Source organism: Zeus faber (genome assembly GCF_960531495.2).
Source record: "Zeus faber genome assembly, chromosome: 4".
Classification (NCBI taxonomy): Eukaryota; Metazoa; Chordata; class Actinopteri; order Zeiformes; family Zeidae; genus Zeus; species Zeus faber.
Genome location: NC_137191.1, coordinates 10,225,065 through 10,247,564, shown reverse-complemented (window position 1 = coordinate 10,247,564; position 22,500 = coordinate 10,225,065). Strand labels below are relative to the sequence as shown.

The 22,500-nt window shown below is 44.0% G+C and overlaps 1 protein-coding gene across 1 annotated transcript in view; it reads left to right on the top strand.

Moving 5' to 3' along the window:
• Nucleotides 1-22,500, top strand: part of chrna8 (cholinergic receptor, nicotinic, alpha 8) — a gene marked incomplete at both ends in the record, with an annotated part of 35,321 nt that overhangs the window by 4,149 nt on the left and 8,672 nt on the right. The window contains 5 exons of the mRNA XM_079998927.1: nt 102-241; nt 6,542-6,586; nt 13,713-13,822; nt 20,984-21,063; nt 21,735-21,902. Coding sequence (XP_079855053.1) covers nt 102-241; nt 6,542-6,586; nt 13,713-13,822; nt 20,984-21,063; nt 21,735-21,902 — 543 coding nt within the window. The remainder of the gene's footprint in view (nt 1-101; nt 242-6,541; nt 6,587-13,712; nt 13,823-20,983; nt 21,064-21,734; nt 21,903-22,500) is intronic.

Below are 22,500 nucleotides of genomic sequence, written 5' to 3'. Positions count from 1 at the left end.
CATCACTGTCCCTGTTCATTCTTCTGCCTGCCATCTCTCGTCTCTTCCCTCTCTCACCCCCGCCTCCCCCCTTCTCCGCCCGGCCTCCCCCCATCCTCCAGGCTGTCACGGCGGCTTCTACCAGAGGAAGCTCTACAGCGACCTGATGACCAACTACAACCGCCTGGAGAGGCCCGTCCAAAACGATTCGGCGGCCATCGTGGTGGAATTGGGTCTCACTCTGCTGCAGATCATCGATGTGGTGAGCGAATGTCTTGTCTCGGCTTGGAGGTAGAAGGGGTGTGTGTGTGTGTGTGCGCGTGCGTGCGTGCGTGCGTGTGTGTGTGTGTGTGCTAAGCCCACAAGGTGCTGAACTGGTGTCTGAAACTGGAGTTGTCGAGGAAGTCAGTCTCACTGGGCTCCTCTACGGGCTGTTTGCAGAACAATTTCCCACCGCGCCCTTTTACATGTAAGTCAACGGGATCTTTGCTAAAATACACATCAGCGTGACCTTCTGTGATAATGACTCGTCCAGCTGCACATTACGCCCCCTTATTACAATGCTTCTAGTATGCCTGGTTTGGGAGCTTCCGCTAAGAAAAGTAGTCCACAACGTAGCTAACACCGCAAGATACGATGGACGTGAATCCAGGCGGAGAATGGGTTACCCGTGGCAACGGTCGTTATTAGCAGAACAGCGGTCATTATTCATAAAGAACTAACCGCAGATGGCCGCTTTTGACCAATCAGAATCGAGTATTCACCAGAGCAGCACCAGAAAAAAAAAAAATATATATATATATTAATTTGCACATTGTTGTCATGTTTCTCTCTTACATTCATCTCTCATTGGGTTGGTTGGTGAGCAACGTCAAACTTGTACACGTTGTATTTGGTATTTGGCTACTGTGAGCAGCTGCTGCCTTTAGAGGATGAGAGATCTGCTGTGTTGAAGTTAGGAGTGGTTGTATTTGAGGCTTCTTCCGGAAAGAGGGCCGGTGGCAAGGAAAAAGGGTCTGAGACAGGACAGGATGTGGGAGGGAATTATAAGCAAACAGTCCCATCCTCCAGTAATCTCTTTCATTAATTGGAAACGCAGTCAGTAGGTCGAGCCAGTGGCACAAAAGACAAAATGCAATCCAAACAATCCAGGTCAATCTCGCGCGCATTCTCTTCTTCCGAGTTATGGGGAAGAAACGGTCCTCGCGCTTTTCTAGGGATTCTATTGCTGCCATGAGCACGCAAGGGCTTCAGAATCAATGTCTCCAATACGTTGGCCATTGGAAGGCAGCCACACGAGGTGCCAACAAGAACTGCACAAGAATTGAGTACACAGGCATGTAAGAGCTCAAAGTGAGTCAACGTCTGGAAACCGATCCGACATGTGACCGTCCGGCTCCGTCTCCACAAGTTGAAAGGAATTTGAGCCGTTTGATCAGGCAAATTCAAAGGAAGAAGCCGCTCCGCGTGCAATTCAAATGGCGTCGCTGGCAACCTGCCGAGAAGAGGCAAAATTGGGTTTATTCGACCCAGCATTAGTGTTTCGGTAAGGTGTCTCTCCGAAAATTGCAAACTATTAACACCGAGGGGGAAATAGTGCTTGACATCAAGTGGGACGCACTTGATTCGTGTCAGTTGTCACAGGTTATGGGCTGAAGGTGTAGATCGCGGTCGTAGCGACGCATCATCTCACACCTCGCTCAGCTGACGCGTGTTTTGGAAAGGGCGCGGAGCTACGCGCTGCTCGCTCGTGGCATCCGTGCGGCAAAGTTGTTCTCCCCGGGCACCGCCGCATGCGCACGAGCAGGCGGACAGACTGCGGACGCCTCCAGCTATGCGTTCACCTCTCCCGCACCTTGACGCCCGCAAACCTAAACCCCCCCTGACCGGCCACGGTGCCGAAGCGCTCATCCGAAGGAAAAAAAAAACAAAAAAAACCCTGAAAGACTCTCCGTCACATCTCTGAGCCAGAATGGTCACTTCTGGCACAAGCTGTGCAGCTGTTTGCATCGGACGCAGGTTTTAAACATTTATGGTGGAATATACAGGACAGTGTACCGTACTTACACGTTACATCGTTTTTTATATCATAAATGGTAATGCATCGTCAAAAATCGAATAGCTGGACCAGCCTCCGCATTTGGAAAGCAACCTCATACATACGTGGATGGATGGAAAAACGAAATTAAAATAAACCGAATAAAGCAACGTTAAGGTAGGCAGGCATATACAAGCAATTTATTTTAATTGAATATTTCAAATATTTGATATGTTAAAGACTTTCGAGTTCTTCCAGTTCTCTTCTCCTTCTGCATTGGTGTGCAAAAAAAATAAATAAATCCTCACTTTTAGTATAAGGTGCTTTAATTGAAATCTTTCTCCTTTGGTCAAATATCTTATTTTGACAGCTGGAGTGAAGATTAATATAAGAGAAGTTCATTCAAAAGGGTGGCTTCACTTTTAAACAGAAATTCCAAGACATTTATTGAATGAAGCGTCGTTCAGTCAAAAGACCTTCACCACGAAAATATACATTTTATATAATGACATGTCGAGGGAGAGGAACTTTTAGTCACCATCGTCTTGAATGAAGATCGATAAAAGTTTAATTCTAGGATCATCCTGGTTAAAAAACCCAAAGTTTGGACCGGCCGAGCCCCGCGTCTCGATGGCTGCTCGTGCTGGACCTGGCTGTGTGTGCGTCTCCGTCAGTGGACCCAGATGCCTGAGGACGGGAAGCTGTGAAACCCTGCACACATGACCTCCTCTCCATCAGCAAACAGACGGAGCCCCCGGCCAGCTGCTGCACTCCCTGTTCTGCCAGCCTGCTGTGTGTGTGTGTGTGTGTGTGTGTGTGTGTGTTTGTGTGTTGTGTGTGTGTGTGTGTGTGTGTGTGTGTGTGTGTGTGTGTGTGTGTGTGTGTGTGTGTGTGTGTGTGCTTGCGTGTGCATGACTTTGATTTGTCTCTTGATATACATGTATTTTAATTCACTGGGCATTAAACAAGTTCATATTAGATATCAGGGGCCAATAAATTGAAGTACCCTGGAGGGATTTGGAGACTAGTTTGCAGGTCTGTCATTGATGTAGTTTTTTTTAAGGTTCAGGTGTGTGTTCACTCCATTAACTGCTTTGACTCTTGGCATGGTCTTATTTACTTTGGATTAACTTTTTAGGTGAATAATAAAAAAAGAAAAAACACCGCAGAACTGAATAAAAACAGCTCGCAGGCATTAGATTGAGCCCTGGGAGCAGATGGTAGTACTGTCAGGGATAGTTTTGTATTATTTTATAAAATCGCCTGTGCATTCTAAATATGAAAACGTATGATTTCATCATACATTAGAAAACAAGAAACCCTGCACAAGGCCTTCAAAAGAGAAAAAACAAACACAAAGTCTTCCTCATGCTGTACGTAGCCTCGTATCGCTGCTGTTGTGTACTATTGTTCCTTAGCAGGTACGCATTGTTGGGAGACCAGCTCTATGATGGATGTTATTTGTTCTCATGGAAGTCATCAATGTTGTATTCATCAAATGCTGACTGTCAGTGTTGAATAATGTAAAGCCACAGTGTGTGTTTTGTCTTCTGGTTTTCTGGTGAATAATATACAGGGGTGATGTGGTCGACCAGAACCTCCATCTGGTGCCGGTGAACCTCGAAACCCGGGATCTAGGACACAGGGGGTAGCGAGGATGGACGGCCATGTTATACACACACGCACACACACACACACACACACACACACACACACACACACACACACTTGTTACCATCCAATTAGCTAGAAAACAACATATGCTGTGCAAAATGCCGACAGATTGAGGAAATCTTGGGACACGCACTCCAACAAAAGCCAAGGTCCATTACAACGCATGTTTTTAACCACATGCCAAGAAAGAAAGAGAGAGAAATGTGTACCATTTATTTTCTTTCTGTTATATACTGTATGTGTATAAAGTATAAGTTATATAGAACCACATATGATCCGCACAACATATATTTAGGTCTCCATCACTATGCTGGAGACCTAAAGGCCCATGCTGACAAAACGATAATAATTTCACATTATGGAGCATATTATTGTCTGGCTGCACTTACTCCTCCATCTGACATCTCCATTTCACCAGCCTGTTTGAAAGTAGGGATGGGGGATGGGATGGCGTCTTTCAGCGCATACTTACTTACATTTGAGCGATAATATCGTGGAGGCAATGGCAACCGGTGAGTTGAATCCTGGCAATTTGACTCTAACTTTCAAAAAATGAGTTGGAATTAATACAATAAATCGTCAAAATAGACAAACTCAAAATAGAGCACAAGTCTAAGAAACCCGCTCCATGGGTTAGAAATAATTCCCCATAGCGTCATGGATGATATGTAAATATGTAAATCTAAGTACTGTATGTAAATGAACATCAACTCCCTTTTCCCAAAGCACAAGCTCTCTGAGTTTTTATTCTTCGAGGGTTAAACTTGTTGAATTGCCTTGATAAATATTACATTTCTGACAAAATATACCATAATATGATGGATTGTGATAAGTCACTTACTGCAGTTTTTCGAACCTTTTTTCTGCCACGCCCGATTTTTACGATAAAATAATACTATTTAATAAACGTCACATAACATCACCAACATGTATAACTGTGCTTATTATTATCATGGCTCAATGATATTTCTGACTTTCATTGTGGAACTTGAGCTTTGTTCTGACACAGCCGCAATCCTGGCCCCAATTGATGAATTAGTACAGACTTGCAATTTTGATCTTGCAACACAAGAGCTAATTTCCTTACTGATATGACAAAGGACTGCTTTTCTGTCGCGTCTTTTTGCCTGGACGCTATTGCAAAGCGCCGTCATGTACCTCAAACGCCTGCATGGAGTAAGCGTGTCCATCAATCCCCTGTTGGACCGTGGCGCACACCTATCAGGACGGATCTAGAGGAAGATTACAGTGTTTATACCCTGCTATCAGGGCTTTGTTCGCCGCCCATTCGGAGCCCTGCAAAGCACCACAAAAGAGAGGTCACGCACAAAGAAATAGAGCCCCAAAACCACGCCCGAACAGATTGTGCACCAACACACACACACACACACACAAAACGAACAGAGGGCTTTGTTTTGTGAGGGGTGCAATGGGAGGCTGCTCCGTTTGGGCGTCGGAGAAGGACGCCCGTCTAACAGGAGGACGGATCGGAGAGGCAGGCGGAGATAAGATTGGAGCGAGGAGGAGGAGGAGGAGGAGGAGGAGGAGGAGAGGTGAAACAGAGGATGAACGGAGGGGAGAACGGAGGGGTTCTTGGGGAAGGACACCCCGGCAGGGATGGATTTTTCTCAGCGATATTCGTCAAGAGAAAGAAGGAAGTTGCGTGAGGAAGTTGATTGATTCGCGTAGAAACATCGGTGGCAGAAGGCTTGTGAATAAACCTTCTTTTTCTTGAAAATGGCAAACGAAGTTCACCACCATTCAACGACCATCATCCACATTTTATTTTTGTAACTCCTCTATGAAACGCATCATAAGAAATTGAGAACAGAGGTGAAACGATCTGAACCTGTCACCAAGTTGGATTCCAATCAGGTGTTTCTCACTCTTCTTGACAAAAAGTATATAACCAGTTAAGAGTATAGGTTGTTTATGGAGACTGGACCGCTGCTCACTACCAAGCTTTAAAGTGGTAATCCGTAGGATATTACGAAAAAAATAAATAAAATAACAATGTATTTTATAATTAACCCATGTGTTTTTTTAGATGGCAATATATGGGAAACAGCCATTCAATGCATTTGGCTTATGCATTTGCTCCTCTGTATGCGGTTTTACAGTGTTGGTGGTGGGGTGCACCACACACAAGAAGTGTAAGGCAGCCATGCTGAATTTGATTGATCAGCACCACTTGTTTTGGTCAGTAAACTGTTGATATGCATGAACATTCACAAAAAGAAGAACAGCACCCTTGGATAGAATAAAATATATCCCCACCACCTCAAATGAGCAAGGGAAAAAGAACCCCAAACAATTGTTCAACAGAAATTTTGGAGAAAAAAAAGTTTTCTTTTTTTTAGAGCGAAATAAAAAATAAAGACTTCTGGGACTTCTAGTGTCATCCACCCAATCCAGACAATCTAACGGATTTCCACTTTAAATTGCTAATGGTCTCCGATGTACATCATTTCATTTGTATTTTCAATATAAATGTGTCTTTATATTCAACGTTGTTTTGTAGGTGTTCTCATAATTTACCTTCTGTTCTTTGTTTTATTTTTTATTTTTTCTTTACGGGAACCCGAAATAAATGCTTCAGCGTGTGAATTAGTCATTCAGCGAGCATTCCATCCCTGAGTGTTTTCGCGCGAGCATTTGATTTCAGGGCCAATCTGTTGCTAAATCTTATCTGAGGCTTGGCAGACATGCTCTGTTATTCGCCGTCTCTCTGCCGCGGGGCGACGTCTCCGCTCGCTATCTCTCCTTAACACCTCCTCTTAGTTATGATAATGTCTCCTCTCCCTCTGTCAACCGTCTCCTCTCACGCGTCGCTCCTCTCTTCCCCTCCAGGATGAAAAGAATCAAGTCATGATCACAAACGCCTGGCTGCAGCTGGTGAGTCTCTCTTCTTCTTCCCAGCCGCGTTGCGTCACCATCCCATCATGTCTGTCCTCAGAAAAAAAAAAAAAAAACCAAGTTATTTCCCATTTCCTGGAAGTGTCTTTTGGGCTGGTGTGTGATGTTTTTTTTTTTTTTTCTGGTGCCTTTCAAAAGGAGCTCACATCAGAGGGCACGCGAAGACGCGGAAAGGCATTTTAGATTTGAGTGTTCCTATATCAACGACATTTCAACGTGAATTAGGGGAAAAAGAGAACGTTTGATTGAGAAAAACACATCTCAGGCTTTAAATGTTCTGAAATCTCTAATGGTGGAGGTATTATTGGCATCCCGGCAGCAGTGATTCTCAAAGCCGCCCATCAAAGTTTGCTTGCCTCCATTTGTGCAGTGGTAATGTGTTGTGCTATAGAAAAATAATAATAATATGAATAGTAATATTAATATAAATTTTAATATTAATAATAATGATGATAATAATAATAATAATAATAATAATAATAATAATAATAATAATAATAATAATAATAATAATGGTGAAAATATTGTTATATAGAAATAGCCGTAAGATAAGAGATAGAAAGATATGAGATAACACTATGTTGATCCCCCGGCGGGTAAATTCAGGAGGTACAGCAGCAGCACAAACCCAATATGGGCAGGTGGTGGGTTCGCTCAGGTAAATCACAAGCATGTTGTATGTACTTCAACTCCAGGGTGAAACTGTGAAGGACTTCTAGGACTGTGTGTGTGTGTGTGTGTGTGTGTGTGTGTGTGTGTGTGTGTGTGTGTGTGTGTGCGCGCGTGTGTGTACTTACCTATGTGTGTGTATGTATGTACTGCATGTGCAGGGCGATGTGGGGGATTCGACTGTAGACGCTTACATATGTTTCCATAACGACTGGATATTGTGCCGCATTCTATTTCTTCCCATAGGAAACATCTCGGGCAAAATCTTGGCACAAAAAGTGAAATATTTGGTAAACCGTCGGTTGAAACCCTCCGCAAAGTCAAAGCACACCTGTTGCGATCGAGCCGGTCGTTTGGATATATTTTGGGCGTATTTTGGCTCAAAACCTGTGGGAGGGGTAGCGCCACAGAATTTGGCTCCAACAATAATAATATTTGCAATTATGATGACCAATATTAATATTTGCAATTTGTAATAGCGAGCATGGGTCGCTGCCAGTAAACTTACAGTGATAACGATAGGACTAGCAGCAATAAAACTATGTTTACACACACACACACACACACACGCACACACGCACGCACGCACACACACACACACACACACACACACACACACACACACACACACACTATACACCACTTTAAAATGCTTTTGGACATGTCTGATCCGATCAGACCAAGCTGGCCCATGACTAGCTTTACAGGCTGTGAACAATCAATTATTAAGACGGCCACTTTTATTTATTTATTTTTTAATACTGGCGTTGACTCTGGTTCTAATGCGAGACGAGGTTTGCGGAGGCAGCAGAATCCGAGGGCGAGTGGAAGCACATTAACAAACTTTACTGATGACGGGCGGCTGGAGGTTGGACGCCGGCTCCTGTACGGTGGGACCCTGAGGAGTTTGGGATTGAGGAAGGTGAGCAGCGTCTTCCTCCGCCTCGGTCACAGCGTCTGTGGCGTTATTAAAGTGCAGCTCATGAATTCCCGCAGACCGTCTGGAAATTTTGCTGCAGCGTCACGTTAATGCCCCCGCCTGCTGCCGGAGCTCATGGGTGATGGAGCTTTGCTTCGCCAGCATATTGCCTGGACTTATAAATATCTTAAATGTTGAAAAGGCTCGGTTATTGTCTCATTATTTTAAAGGAGGAATTTAAGAAACTATTTGAAAGGGTAAAGTAATAATCTTAAATGTTTTCATATTAACCAGATCGCATTTTGATTGATTGATTTTTTTTCTCAGATGAGCTGATTCATAATTTTTGCCATTATTTATGACAATTTGTGCCTCATTCCTGAGCGAGCAATGGGAGATTTCGAGCACGGAAACAGTTATTTAGCAAGCACATCAATTATTTGTGCAAAAAGATATCTATTCCGCGCACAATAAATGTATTTGCATGAAATATTAACTATGGAATATGAGATTTGTCATTGTTTAAAATCAAAATAGTGTTGCATAAATATCCTTAAAATGTGTTCAGGCTTTTGATTTTGGACTGTTTGTTCCTGCCCTGGCTCATGGATGTAGAACTCACATGTGCTAGAGATCCGGCTCGTCATGCAACCCCTTTATGGCTAAATGTTTGTGCTTCAGATTTTTTCATTGCGACGCTAGAAATGTAAATTTATTTCGCATATCTACAATCTGAACTCTCTCTCGCAGACTCTTGCAATCGGCAAATTCATCGCACCGCGTCCATTATAATCCCACGGTCTCTAAATAGCGCCACGTCCGCCATGTGACGTCCTATTCTTAGACAGAGCTTGTACCTTCTGTCCTGCTCATCCCCACCCCACCGCTGGCAGCAAACGGGGCTTTTTGGCCCTGCTTGGATGTTATCTGCGTGGTGCCGGCCAAGTAACGTTGAAAAATAAGACTTTCTTGTGTAAACCGCCGGGGCCAGCGCGCTGACAAATGTACTGTGTGAGAGATTACTCGGCTGACTGCAAACATATGTCATCATCGCCACCACACAGGCTTTACACTGGAGATGGATTTTCCCTATTTGGTGATCTGTTAACGAATCAAGGAGCAGATGTTACGCCGACGCTGAACTGGAACTGGGTGTAGCCACATGTTCAGACGATAAAGACGATTATGATCATAAATAAATAAAGGGGTTTTAGGGGACATCAGATACATCAGATATATACACACTTAAGACTTATGCTTAGTCAGGTGAGCACAATATGGACACACAAATGCATGGGCGTCCACACACTCACACACACACACACACACACACGTATATATATATATATCTCCGTGACCACGGCCTAAGCTTACACTCCCTTGCCGATGACACCCAGCTGTATTTCAGCATTAAACCATCCACTCAGCTCCCCCCACAGTCCCTTATCAACTGCCTGCACACAATAAAAACCTGGATGTCAGTACCTATCAGACCTCCTCCACCCCCGTACCCCGTCCCGGAATCTGCGGTCCTTGGACACGGGTTTGCTCACCACATCCCCCCGCACCAGCATGCAGACTTTTGGGGACAGAGCCTTCAGTGTGGCAGCCCTGAAGCTTTGGAACTCTCTCCCAGCAGAGATCCGCAACACCGCATCCATGGACACCTTCAAAAAAACCCTGAAAACCTACCTGTTCACCAAGGCCTATGGTCTTGGTTAATATATATAGTGTATACACACACACACACACACACAAACACATATATATATATATATATATATATATATATATATATACTGTATATACATGCCCGTGCACACTGTGCCCAGTGTACTTGCAATAAACAGTCAGTGACCACATTAGTAACGGGACTGTGTTCCCTCCATAGGGAATACGCCCTGCGGCTACAACATCTGAGTGCCTAGCTATATATCTATATATATATATCTATATATATATAGATATAGATATATATATAAATATATATTTATATACGCATACTCACATAAATGCACCACAAATGCAGGCGTATGCATTCATGCACAAACAGGCCACACACACACACACACACACACACACACACACACACACACACACACACACACACACACACACACACACACACACACACAGGCACACACGCACGTGCACAACGACCGCCGCAAAAAAAAACAACCTCTGAGCCTGACACAGAAGCACATTTACAAAACACAAAGGCGAACACGTCCAAACTGCTAACGCAACACGACAAGACATTAAAAACAGGGAGCTATCAGGGCGCACACTTACAGACTTTGACTTTCTCTGTGTTTTCGGGCTTTGAAGCGGCGCTAGCCCCTGAATCTAGCGGAGGCTCTGGGTGGAATGACAGCACGGGCGGCGGAGCCAACAAACTGGCAAACAGGCTTCACAGCCGGCGTCATTATCACAGCGGGAGCCGGCGGTTATTGGACTATTATTGGACATATAGTTAATAGGAGTCTGACTAGTGGTGATTTGAAGGTAATTGCCGTTTCCACAAGGGGACGCGTGTTGGTTTGATGCTTGTACGTTGTTTGCTTTGTACTGAGTGGAGTCTCGTAATGATGGAGTCTCGCTTCAGAGTCTCTCGCTTCAGTGTCTCGCTTCTATGTGACGCTTTGAAAAGGGCCCCGAACTTCTGTGAGCAATATTTGGGAATTGCTTTGGAATACTTCAAAGCTAATTATTCCAGACATAAAATTCAAGAGAAATAATGACTGGAAATAATCACTGAAGCAGAGGTTTTAGGTTTTGGGTCAAAAATTAAAAACAAACCCAAACAAGCAGAATGCATTTAATAAAAATAAATAAATATTATTTATTTATTTTTATTAAATGCATTCTGCTTGTTTGCTTTTTTTTATCTTTACAATCTTTTATCTTTACTTTACTAAGAATTTCCTTCTACTCGATTAATTTTGAGTTGCACGTTGTGTATGGATATTAGGTTATTATTACCATTACCATCCTGTAGGTCCATTTTTATTATTTTCCCTCGCACTTTTGGGCCTAAAAGGGTTCGGAACAGGGCGACTGCTGCAGCTACGGACACGGTTGAGGTGCCATTAGAACCGGGACATCTCAGAAATCTCGGGGTTCAAGTTTCATCCAAACCGTTCCCCATACAGAGCATAAATGAATTTAAAATGAATAAAATGGAATTTGATCGGAAATAGCCGAACATTTGCGCTTCATTTACGCGCCTGCGTTGTAAAACTTCCGGTCGGGTGGTGGAGCGAGATGAGTTTTAGAGTAAGACGCTTTGTGACAGCATCATCCAATTTGCTAAAAATGTGCGTGTTGTGACTACAAACGTCCATTCGCGTCGTGCGTGGTTTTCACAGTACGGTACTAGTGGTGTAAGGGAACATAGTTGATCCGTGATCCGTACGAATCGCCCCCCACGGTTCAGCTCGCATGCGAACCGCGGATCAATTGCAAAATTGAACCATCATAGCGAAGCTCAGTTTTACTGCCGCTGTTACTTTTTAAAGTAACGATCCCCTAAATCTGGATTCCGAGTTGCAGTGAAAAGAAGAGACAAGACGGTGCAGCGTGCAGTGTTTCACTTTGAAGCACGGTGATTGGTTCACAGGGGTGTAATGATTGCGATTGGAAATCAATCAATCATGGGCGTTCCATTTCAAACTTCGAAATCACAGTCGGGTTGGTGATCCTCCCCGTCAATTTGTGGGTAGTATTGTCCGACGTCGATGTGAACTCTAATGTAACGTTGTCCGAAATCTGATGAGTAGAATTAGAAAAACGTCAGGGAGGAGAAGAACGCACAGAGCGGAGGAATGCGCCACAGTTGTGGAGGAGAAGTGACGTTGGAGACAGTAGTTTTATAAGTTTGTTTATCTATGAAATTGTATGAAATATTTTGTTTATATTTATTCCACCACAAAAAAAAAAAAAAACATTATATTATTTTATTTAAATGAACTGGACTCCAAGGTACTGATTGAGAGTGTTTTTCTTTACAAATCCAGACGAGATAGGGTTAGGGTGTGTGCTGAAGAAAAATGAGAGATTTGCACATGATACTGGAATTCAAGTAAGTTACTGGGGACGGCTCCCATCATGTTTTTACATGCACTGCCATGTTTGAAGGAAGAGGTGTCATGCGTGCCTCATATTGCAGTTTAATTTAACAATGGAGTATTGAATATTTTATATATTTTGTGATTTTATTCAAACATTGGACATCTTGAATGTTGTATTCTTTTAAGACTGACAGCCAAAAAAAGTATTTTCTTTTTTTTTTCCTGAATATCCGAAAAAGCATCGGTGCGTGATTCAAAACCCTGATGCGATCCGAAAGCGTGCCTTTTGTGATCCGTTGCACCCCTGTACGGTACGGGATCTACCAAAATACCATGGTATACGGTATTTCACGGTATTAATTCCCCCTTTGTTTTCTGTAAATTCAACTAATAAATAGTTGACATTAAAAAAGAAAGACACATAGTAAAGCCTCTGACGCGGCGCAGCAAGGGAAGGTGCTTTTCGGGGCTTTCAAATTCACAGGAGAGGCAAAAAAAAGGACATATAGATCCAAATCCGACTTATTAGCTGATATGTAAATTTGAATTCACCTCACCATATTTTGCTGCCGCACAGTAACAGACGGCCAAGTGTTGTAATAATCCATCCAATGAGTAATTGCCAGAAGCCCCATTCCGCCATGTTTGTTTACACTCACTCCCATGCGCGTGCAAGAAGCGTAAAGCGCGGCGGCGTAAAATATCGCCCTAAAGCAGTTCTGCACGTAAACAAGGATGATGGAAGCGTCTGCTCCGGTGAAAAGTTTACGTCACCAATTTTTCAACATAAATCTATACTGTGGGCGCGGTATTACAGGGAACGGCGTATTGCTCAGAACCGTGGTTGCTTGATACCGCGGTGTACCCCAAAACAGTGTATACCGTTACATCCCAAGTGCGAGGTGTAGACTCATTGTCGCTACAAACTGCGAGAGCTGATGCTGCGTTCAATGGAAACTCGGAAAATTGTACTAGTTTTAGACCTAATGCTGACGTAAAGACGAGGGACAGCAAGAACTGATGCCACGTTCCAGGGGAACTCAAATTGTAATTGGTGTCAATAGTGGACCCCGTGTATTGCTGCCTGCAGCTTTGTTTATTATTATTATCATTATTATTATTGTAATTATTATGCATAATAATGTAAATGCAAATTTACCCAATGGTGCATTATTTACAACCACAACAAACAACCAGAGCAAGTTGTCCAGGACACACAGACTAGAGTACAGAAAGCTCATTTGTCACTTAATTCTCAATTCTGCGAGTGTGAAACCATGACGATGAAACGGCTCATCCTTCAACCGCTCTCAACACCTCTAGGTTTATTTCTCCACTGTAGGGAAGCCGCCCCCCCCCTCAATTCACCTCACATTCACAGTCGTCCTTTTATCTCTGGTCTTTCCCCCCCCCCCCCCCCCCCCCCGCCCCTTGTTCTCCTCTCCAGTATTGGACGGACATCTACCTGTCGTGGAATCCGGAGAACTACCCCGGGGTCCAGAACCTGCGTTTCCCCTCCAGCCAGATCTGGGTCCCCGACATTCTGCTCTACAACAGGTGAGGCTCTACGTTCTGCTCGTCAGGTCAAATTAAATTAAGATAAATAAATAAATAAACAAACAAACAAATGAATAAATAAATAAATAATTAAATAATTAAATAAGAACAATTACAAGCCATATCGCAGAGAAAATCATTTTCTTAATCGGGTACGTTTCACTTCTCAGAGTGGAACTGATTGTTTGCTTCGGTCAAATTTTATTCTAAACATAAGTGTCCCTACTTCCTCGACTTTTTTTTTTATTTCCCTTTTTGAATAAAAATTCTCCGGGCATCATATTATTCGTTTCTGGGCTGTTTGATTGGTCAATCATTTCTACTTCCTAAACATGTCTTGTTCCCAGCAACAGGAACTGTATTATTATTGGCCTGACCGTCTCATTGGTCAATATGAACAGCAGGAACATTGGTGCTGAATTCCCCCTGAATTCCATCAATAAAACCCTATCTAACTGTCCTGTTAGACTCAGGGGTAAAAAAAAACAACTTTCTTGCTCTCTTTGCCTCGTCCCCTCTCTCTTCTAACCCCCACCCCCTCCCCTCCACCTTCCTCCCCCTCCCTCTCCTCCCGCTCTCCTAATTCGGCCAATAAACCCAAATTAGTCGCCGTATCAGCGTCTCGAGCGGCCGCGGTGTCACCCCGTAACGCAGGGTTTGATTGATCGCCGGCCAATTCCGTTTTACCCTTTCACACACCAGGAGGAACAACACAATACAACCCCCCCCTCCGGCCCACACCCTCACCCCCTTCTGGGAGGAAACTGGACGAAATAGGACCGCGACCGCAATTCCCCGCGGGGCCTCGGCTGCTATTAACGGGCGGCGGGGCGAAGTGCCCGCTGGGAAAACGTGACGTGCTAAATGACTGGAAGGAGACGTCTGCAGTTATTAGTCGGAGCGTGTGTCCCGTGGCGGGACAGGAAGAGGCACAACTCGCGGGTTACGCCGGGGTTCCCTGATAGGTGGCGACACCTGCCTAGGGCTGAGGCACCCGTCCCTCCGAGGAATGGATAATTTTTTCTTTTTCTGTTTTCATTCCACCATTTGTTTGCAGCTCTTTCTCTCTCATACGGCTCGAAAAAAAAACAACCCACAAAACGGCGAAGAACCCTATCAAGATCGGAAGATCTCACAGTCAATAACTACATCAATAAATACATGATTTCTGAAAAGCTCTCCACATGATGATGTGTTATCGATGGGACGGTATTTGTCTGTCCCGTTCCTAGTAAAGGAGACGAGAATAAAATAATCTGCAATGCAAGAGTTAACTATTCTAGCTCCAAATTAGGTGTTTTAGAGGCAATTTGAACCAATTGGTCATCAATTGCATTTTAAATGCATGCAACTTCCTAATGCGCGGAGAGGTTCTGTGGCGAGCTTGGCATTCAGTGAGCACATGTGACGCCGTATTTTTAGGCGTATTAGGTCAAACTTGAGCAACAGCTTCAAGCTTATTGCAGTCAAACGCTTACTCATTGTGGCATTTTGAGACAAAAAAAAAAAAGAATTAAAAAGAAAATAAACAAAAATGCATGAACAAAAAACCCAACCGTGCTTAAGACATCAGAGGAAAAAGAATTTGACTCGGTCGGGAAAAAAAATAAGAGTCGGGGAAGGGGCGGACGGACTCCAGCAGAGTCTGCGTCAGCGGAGTGACAGACGCGCGGTCACGTTTTACATCTTTCCGCCCGTAAAGTTCCTGAATTTTTAAAACCTGACAAGACCCGGAACCCTCTTCGGTAGATCCGGAGAGACAGAGAGAGAAACTTCGGAAAACGAGCCAATCGGCAGAAACGCATGGAGAAAGTGACGCACGCCGCTCGGATGAGCCTTTACCGATTCTATTCTCTACATTCGTTTTCCTTTTTTTCCCCCCCACAACTTTTCCCCGACGCATGCAATCTCCTGGTTTGTTTTTTTGATTTCTTTTTGGGGGGTCGAGCAATTTTTGCATTTTTATTATACAGTGCAGTGGGGGGGAGACAGTAAAAATATCTGGGTGGAGAGAGAGAGACACACACACACACACACACACACCCACACACACACGCACGCACACAAATAAGACCATGTTCAAGGGGAAAAAAGCCCCCAAACAAACAGGGCGAGGTTGTCCCTGCTCCCTGGCTGTAATTTCACGTTTCGATTTGCAGAAATGGGAATAGGCGACATATACAGGTAACGAGGGAATACGCTGACGACCCATCAATGTGGACAATGGAGGAAAGACAACAGGAGACGTGACGGAGCTGAAGCCGAAGCTGAAGTGATGGATGAGGCTTTCACTCTGGTGATGGAGGATTCTCTGATTGGGAAAAGATTGGGAGAGAGTGCTTTTTTTTTTTCAGCCCCCGGCAAATTTGAATTTACACGGGTTTGTGGTGCGTGTATATGAGAGGGCGGGAAATAAAGCGGGCGAGCGAAAGAGAGAGGGAGAGAGAGAGAGAGAGGGAGGGAGGGGGGAGGGGGGAGAGAGGGAGGTTCGGTCGTCTTAATAGGGAGGATACAGAACATTAAGCAGCTTACAGTGGGGATCAGTGACCACTAATGATGACAACATTACAGCGGCAGATTGAAGCTGGCATATCGCCTGCATGCAATATCAATCACGGAGGAAATAACGCAACTTGTGTTTCGGGGGGAATTGGACCGACGCCGACTATCTGAATATATTCTGAATACAAAGTGGAATAAAGTTTGTTGTGATAAGTTATACCTATTCATCGTTATCCGTGGATGTATTATTGTATACATATGTATCCCCCCTGTATAGTAAACCATTTATATTTATATTTTATACCCACAGCCATACTGACAGCCACAGCCCCAGATATCACCTTTTACTTAAAGAGGAGGAAGTTAATATTAATATATGGTCTCTGAGGTCCCCAAAACGTGTTTTTTAAAGGGCTCTTTTACACCACTCAGATTATGCATTAGAGCCATTCTCACATGTGTCCAATCCAGCCTGTCTGAAAACGGGCTGTTTAAGTGGGAGGAGCCACCCTCCAGGGGGCCCTAGTTCTGTGAGCCAATGGGGTTTGAGCTTCATTCCGGTTTCCGTTGGATTTCTTTGTAAACTTTGCACTGATTTTACCTAGTTAAGTCCACCAAAATCTGTTTCTGGACAAATTTGGGAAATAAGCAATCGAGTCGCTGAATCTTCGCTCGTATTAGATGTACAGGGCCTCATTTAAAAGTTTGCTCTGACTTTCACAGCGGTGTCCGGAGCAGCGCAGAGCTTTGAGCCCCGTGGGATATACTGCGGGGTTTGGGGCTTTTTTGTTTTATTCAGTTTGTTCTCTTTAGTCTGCTGTTTTGTTTGGCGAAACGTGGAGCGCAATACAGTAACCATGGACACACACACAGATAGATGCAGATCAGAATTATTTTTCAAATACGCACATATTCCTACTTTGTCACGGGCAGTTGGTATTAATTCCTCTTTCTTTTAAAAGATTTGTGCTGGTTTCCGCAGCCAACAACAGAGTACTTCCCATGATTAGTTCTTAGCTTCGACGCGGGTCCGGTCGTGCTCCAGCCACCGGTGGTGTTACTCAGATGGAGGGCAGTTCTAATTTACGTATATTTGAGCAGAAAACCTGAACAGCGAATTTTAGGACGTGTTCTGAAACAGACAGCTCACAAAAAACTGACTGGGTTGTCTTATTTCACAGTTAGTGTGTTAGAAGGCGCATTAGAGACCCGGATGTATATGTTCATAAAAGGTCCACTTTAATTTATATTATGCATGAAATCACAGTTTGTTTATATATTATATTATATATTATATTTGGCTACATATTTATTTATTTTTTTGCTATTTCTTGGTATAGTTGGTCCAAATTTTTTTTTTCATTTGGATATTTTCTTATATTTCAATTTTATTTTCTTTTTTTCTACTTTTGCTCTTTGGTTATGTTTTATTATTTGGTTATTTTTTTTGTATATTTGGCACATTTTACATTTTCAATTTGTCTATTTTAATATATTTGTCTATTTTTGTATATTTTGCTTGTATGATGTACTTGGAGGAATTAAGGGATCTGGATTGTGATTTTAAGCCACTTCCTTGAGGGAAGACGTCAACGGTGCGTTCGACATCAAGCCTGCTACATCAAGCCTGAATAATAGTTAACCCTTAAAATCAGTCGAGGTTTCCTTGTAGGTTTTCTTTGTTTTCCCTCAGGGCTCTGTGGATATTCGCCGCAGCACGCGACTTAAATAAAAAGCAGGAAAAGTGAGAGTCTCTCGCTCCCAGTGGCTCGACTCTCGACCGTACTTGATCTCCTTTTGTACTTTCTCATTTCCGCTTGAAATGTTTTTACTTTATCCTCAGAATCCTTTTCATTCGGCCTCCGGAAGCAGCGTGTCTAACGTGTCATTTTGCGCAGCTTTTTGCTCCGCGCTCGTCGTTTAATGACTACGAACGCCGGGGGGGGATTTGCGACGGGGAGAAGAGCGCGGAGATGAGAGAAGGGAAGAGCAGGAAGGAGCCAGAGCCTTGGAATTCCTCCAGCGTCGCGGTGCAGATTAGGACGTTCCGCCCCCGCAGCCGCCCCGCACTCTGGGATCTGTTCATTGACGGAGTTTGGAGGGTTGTTGTTGTTGTTGTTGTTGTTGTTGTTGTTGCTCTCGTCTCGCCCGATCAGTGATCTCCGTGAAGCCGTTCGATAGATTTACCGAATTTCAATCAGCTCCACCGGTGCAATTTTATGTTTTTTTTTTTATCCAGCGCAGTCAATTACTGACGGGTATTTAAAATGATAAACACTAAAAGCACTCCCCACATGAGTCACTGGGTTAATTCGTTTGTGGCCGATGAAGTTAATACCGTGCGTTTATATTTTTAGGACTCTCACACACACACACGTGACGTCCTTTACCTCACATGAAATCTTGTTTTTTAACATGTATCAGCCGCGCAGACACCATTAGGACGTTAATGGCTATGTATAATTCAGATAATTCGCTCTGTACAATGTTGTGAAGCACACAACACACACGCAGACACACACACACACACACAGACACACACAAAGACACACACACACACACACACACACACACACACACACACACACACACACACACACACACACACACACACACACACACACACACACCACTTAATGAATAGAGATAGATCTGGATTATTCATTCGTTCTAGGACCTATAAATCAACACAAAATATGGATCGATTAAATCATCACTGCCTCCTTCCCCTTTAAAATCATTTAATATGAGTTTATAGAATTTTGGGCTCCATTTAACCCCTGCCTGTCAAGTAAAAAAAAAAAAAAAAAAAAACGTTTGGATAACATTTAGAATAAACCCAAGCAAATAACAAATTCATGTAAAGATGGCCCGGTGTGTCATCTGGGCACTGGGGTTCGACTGACGCTGCCGGGCAACGGTCCCGGGCCAAGACGTTTTCACCTGAAAGTCGGGCGTCATCCACGCGTACGCAGACGTTTCACGGAATTCACAGAGCGCATACATCACAAAACCAGAGAAGGAGACGGGGAGCGCGCAGCGCGTCGAGCCTCTTCACAGCGTTCAGACACAGCCCTGTACGGACGCCGTTCCGAGAGCTGGAGTGACTTTTAATCCCCTGATGGGGGCGGGGAGAACGAGGCGCTCACGTCCTGACGTCGGCGTTTTCGAGAAGCTCCGTTTGACCTCCCCCGCACGGGCGCGCGGAAAAAAACCGAGCTTTGAAGAGATCCCCACCCTGGAAGGACTTTTCTGAAAGCTCCATTATCAGCTCCCTAAGGTGTGGTTTTGGTGTGGACGGGAGGCCAAGGCGCAGGGAAAATACGACCTTTTCCAGAAATATGCATAAACGTGTGGACGAGGCCTCGATGAGAAAACAGACTCGCTCGAGCAAACGTGGGATTAAAAAGCTCCTCGTCAGGAGTTTGGCAACCGGGACGCTCTGATGACCAGCGGAATAATATGGGTTCAAACCGTTTCGGACGCTGCACACGCAGACACACACACACACACACACACACACACACACACACACACACACACACACACACACACACACACACACACACACACACACACACACACGCCTAACCACAGATCAAGCAGGAGGGACATCAGAGAAGAATTAGGCAGAACCATCACGTACTGGACTTAACTCAATTCAGGTCTTTACATTCTCGCCGGAGCCAAGCTTTCATCCCGGCGGGAGGCTTTTGCCCAAAAAAAACGACAAGTTGTTTTTGTCTTCGCATCTTCCAAACAAGACCCCCAAGGAGGGAACGGTGCGGCAACGGGGCGATTCGGTTTCGCTTTTCAAGCTTTTGAGGAAGCGAGAGACGCCATCGATCAGAGCCGCCGATCAATGCGTGGCGCGTGCCGACCCCTCCCCCGTTCCCCTTCCACACCCCACGTCAGGTATAAATAGAAAACGCCGTCGTCGTGGCGACAGGATTCTTCCCGCGGCGACGCGCCCACAGTCGCCGGAAGTTTGACCCTGCGTTGATGTTCAGTGACAACAAAGCGCGGTGATCTGTCAGGCGGTGGGTTTGGACTTTTCTGGAAGTGATTGGGGTTCTGATAGTTGCGTGGAGACACTTCAGAAGCTCGGGCGTGGTCCCCGCCCGTCGTGAAAGCCGACGACCACGTTTGAGGAAGATGTTTTGACAGAGGGCAGCATTCAATGAAGCAAACGGCGTCTGGCTCCGAGCGATAATCCCTAAAATCTCTCTGTCGCTCTCTCTCCCTCTCTCTCTCTCTCTCATTTCCCTCCGGGGATTTAGAACGTGTTATCTTGTCGTTTCTGATCCTATCTTGCCGCTTTCACCTTTACACCAATTTTCCCCACTTTTCTAGTTTTTCTTGCTTTGCACCATTCACTGGATGATCCTGTGCATAGTATCACATTTTTATATCTTACTAATTCTGTTTTGTATTTTTGTCTTTTTTTATATATTTTTCATTGTAATTGTGTTTTAATTTTTATCCTATTTTATATTCTTCTTATTATTTTTATTCTCCTGTTTTCCGGACTGTTAAGATTTTTTTTTGTTGGTCTGTGCCGATGTGCGAAATGTTGCTGGCAAAAACAAACCCATTCAGATTCTGATTGGCCATGTTTTTCCTCTAAGTTTGTATTCAAATCTCTGTTCTTTTACATAGTGCAGACGAGCGGTTCGATGCCACGTTCCACACCAACGTCTTGGTCAACGCCACGGGTTCCTGCCAGTACATCCCCCCGGGTGAGACCAGGCCCGCCATTGTAGTTTGATAATTGATTATTAAAAACATATTATTATTATTATTATTATTATTATTATTATTATCATCATTATTATTGTTATTATTAAATGTTACTGCTGTTGCGGAATCATCATTGTCACCATATTCCTCACAAGCTGTCAATTTTCACCACTCGGGGTAACTCACTATACACGATACAATCACAATGTATTTCCCACAATATTGAAGGTATTGCAATACAATGAATCACTACATTTGCAATTAAAGAGGGAAAAATAAGAAAAAATATGCCGTCTTTAATTATTTTTTCTCAGTGGCAATGTTCACCCTAACACCATAAAAAAACGTCACCCTACCCTCATCAATTTAATTAAATCGACTGAGTAGCGCCCCCTAGAGGTGTTAAAACATAACGACACTTAAATCAGTCGAAATGCAGGGAAATTGAGGAATGTGTGGAAAAATCTAAATATGGTACACGTGTTGATAGCATATCACAAGATGAAAAATATTGATTCAAATATAAATTAAAAAAAAAGTCTGCGATACATGATCGTATCGTATTATAGAAAAAGGCCCACCCCTAATGACCGTCCTCTTGGTCGCCATGCTGTTGTCATGCTGTTGTCATCTTTTTTTAAATCCCTGTGTGTTTTTGCCTTGTGCTCAGGCATCCTGAAGAGCACCTGCTACATCGACGTGCGCTGGTTCCCCTTCGATGTGCAGAAGTGCGACCTCAAGTTCGGCTCCTGGACGCACAACGGCTGGCTGTTGGACCTGCAAATGATGGACGTGGACATCTCCACCTACATCCCCAACGGGGAGTGGGACCTCGTGGGTAAGATGGAGGCCAAGGGACGAGGGAAAGAGGGAGCGAAAGAACGGAGAATAGAAGAAAAAACGGATAATTATCGTATTGTATAAAGTAATTATTGTTACTAGGCTAAATTCATGCATTTAATAATTGCTTACAAAACGAATAGTTGCCTATTTACATGTTTAAATGATATACATAATAACAGTAGTACAACATGTCACATCTCGTCCTCGTCCTCATTTTCCTTTCCGTCTTCTTGGTGGTTCAGTTCATTCGATCACCAACAATTACAGCGGTAGTGTGGTTGACTTTAAGTTTGACGGAATTAATACAAATGTTGCCTGAAAGTTATGCACCTCCATCCAGTGCCTCATTTGAAAAACAGTGATGCATCCACCAGATATGGAACCTCCCTGACCGCACGAAGCAAAGCCAGCAAACTGATATCGTGATGATAATCTCTACTCTCGTCCGACGAGCGCTTTAAAAGGCACATTTTCTGACTGTAGCTGGGAAATGCTCTTTATTGCAACGCAGTCTGAAGGGGCGGTGAAGTTAAATCTAGAAACAACAGGGATCCCCGCCCAAAAAAGAGGTCTGACTGTGATGGGACTGCTTA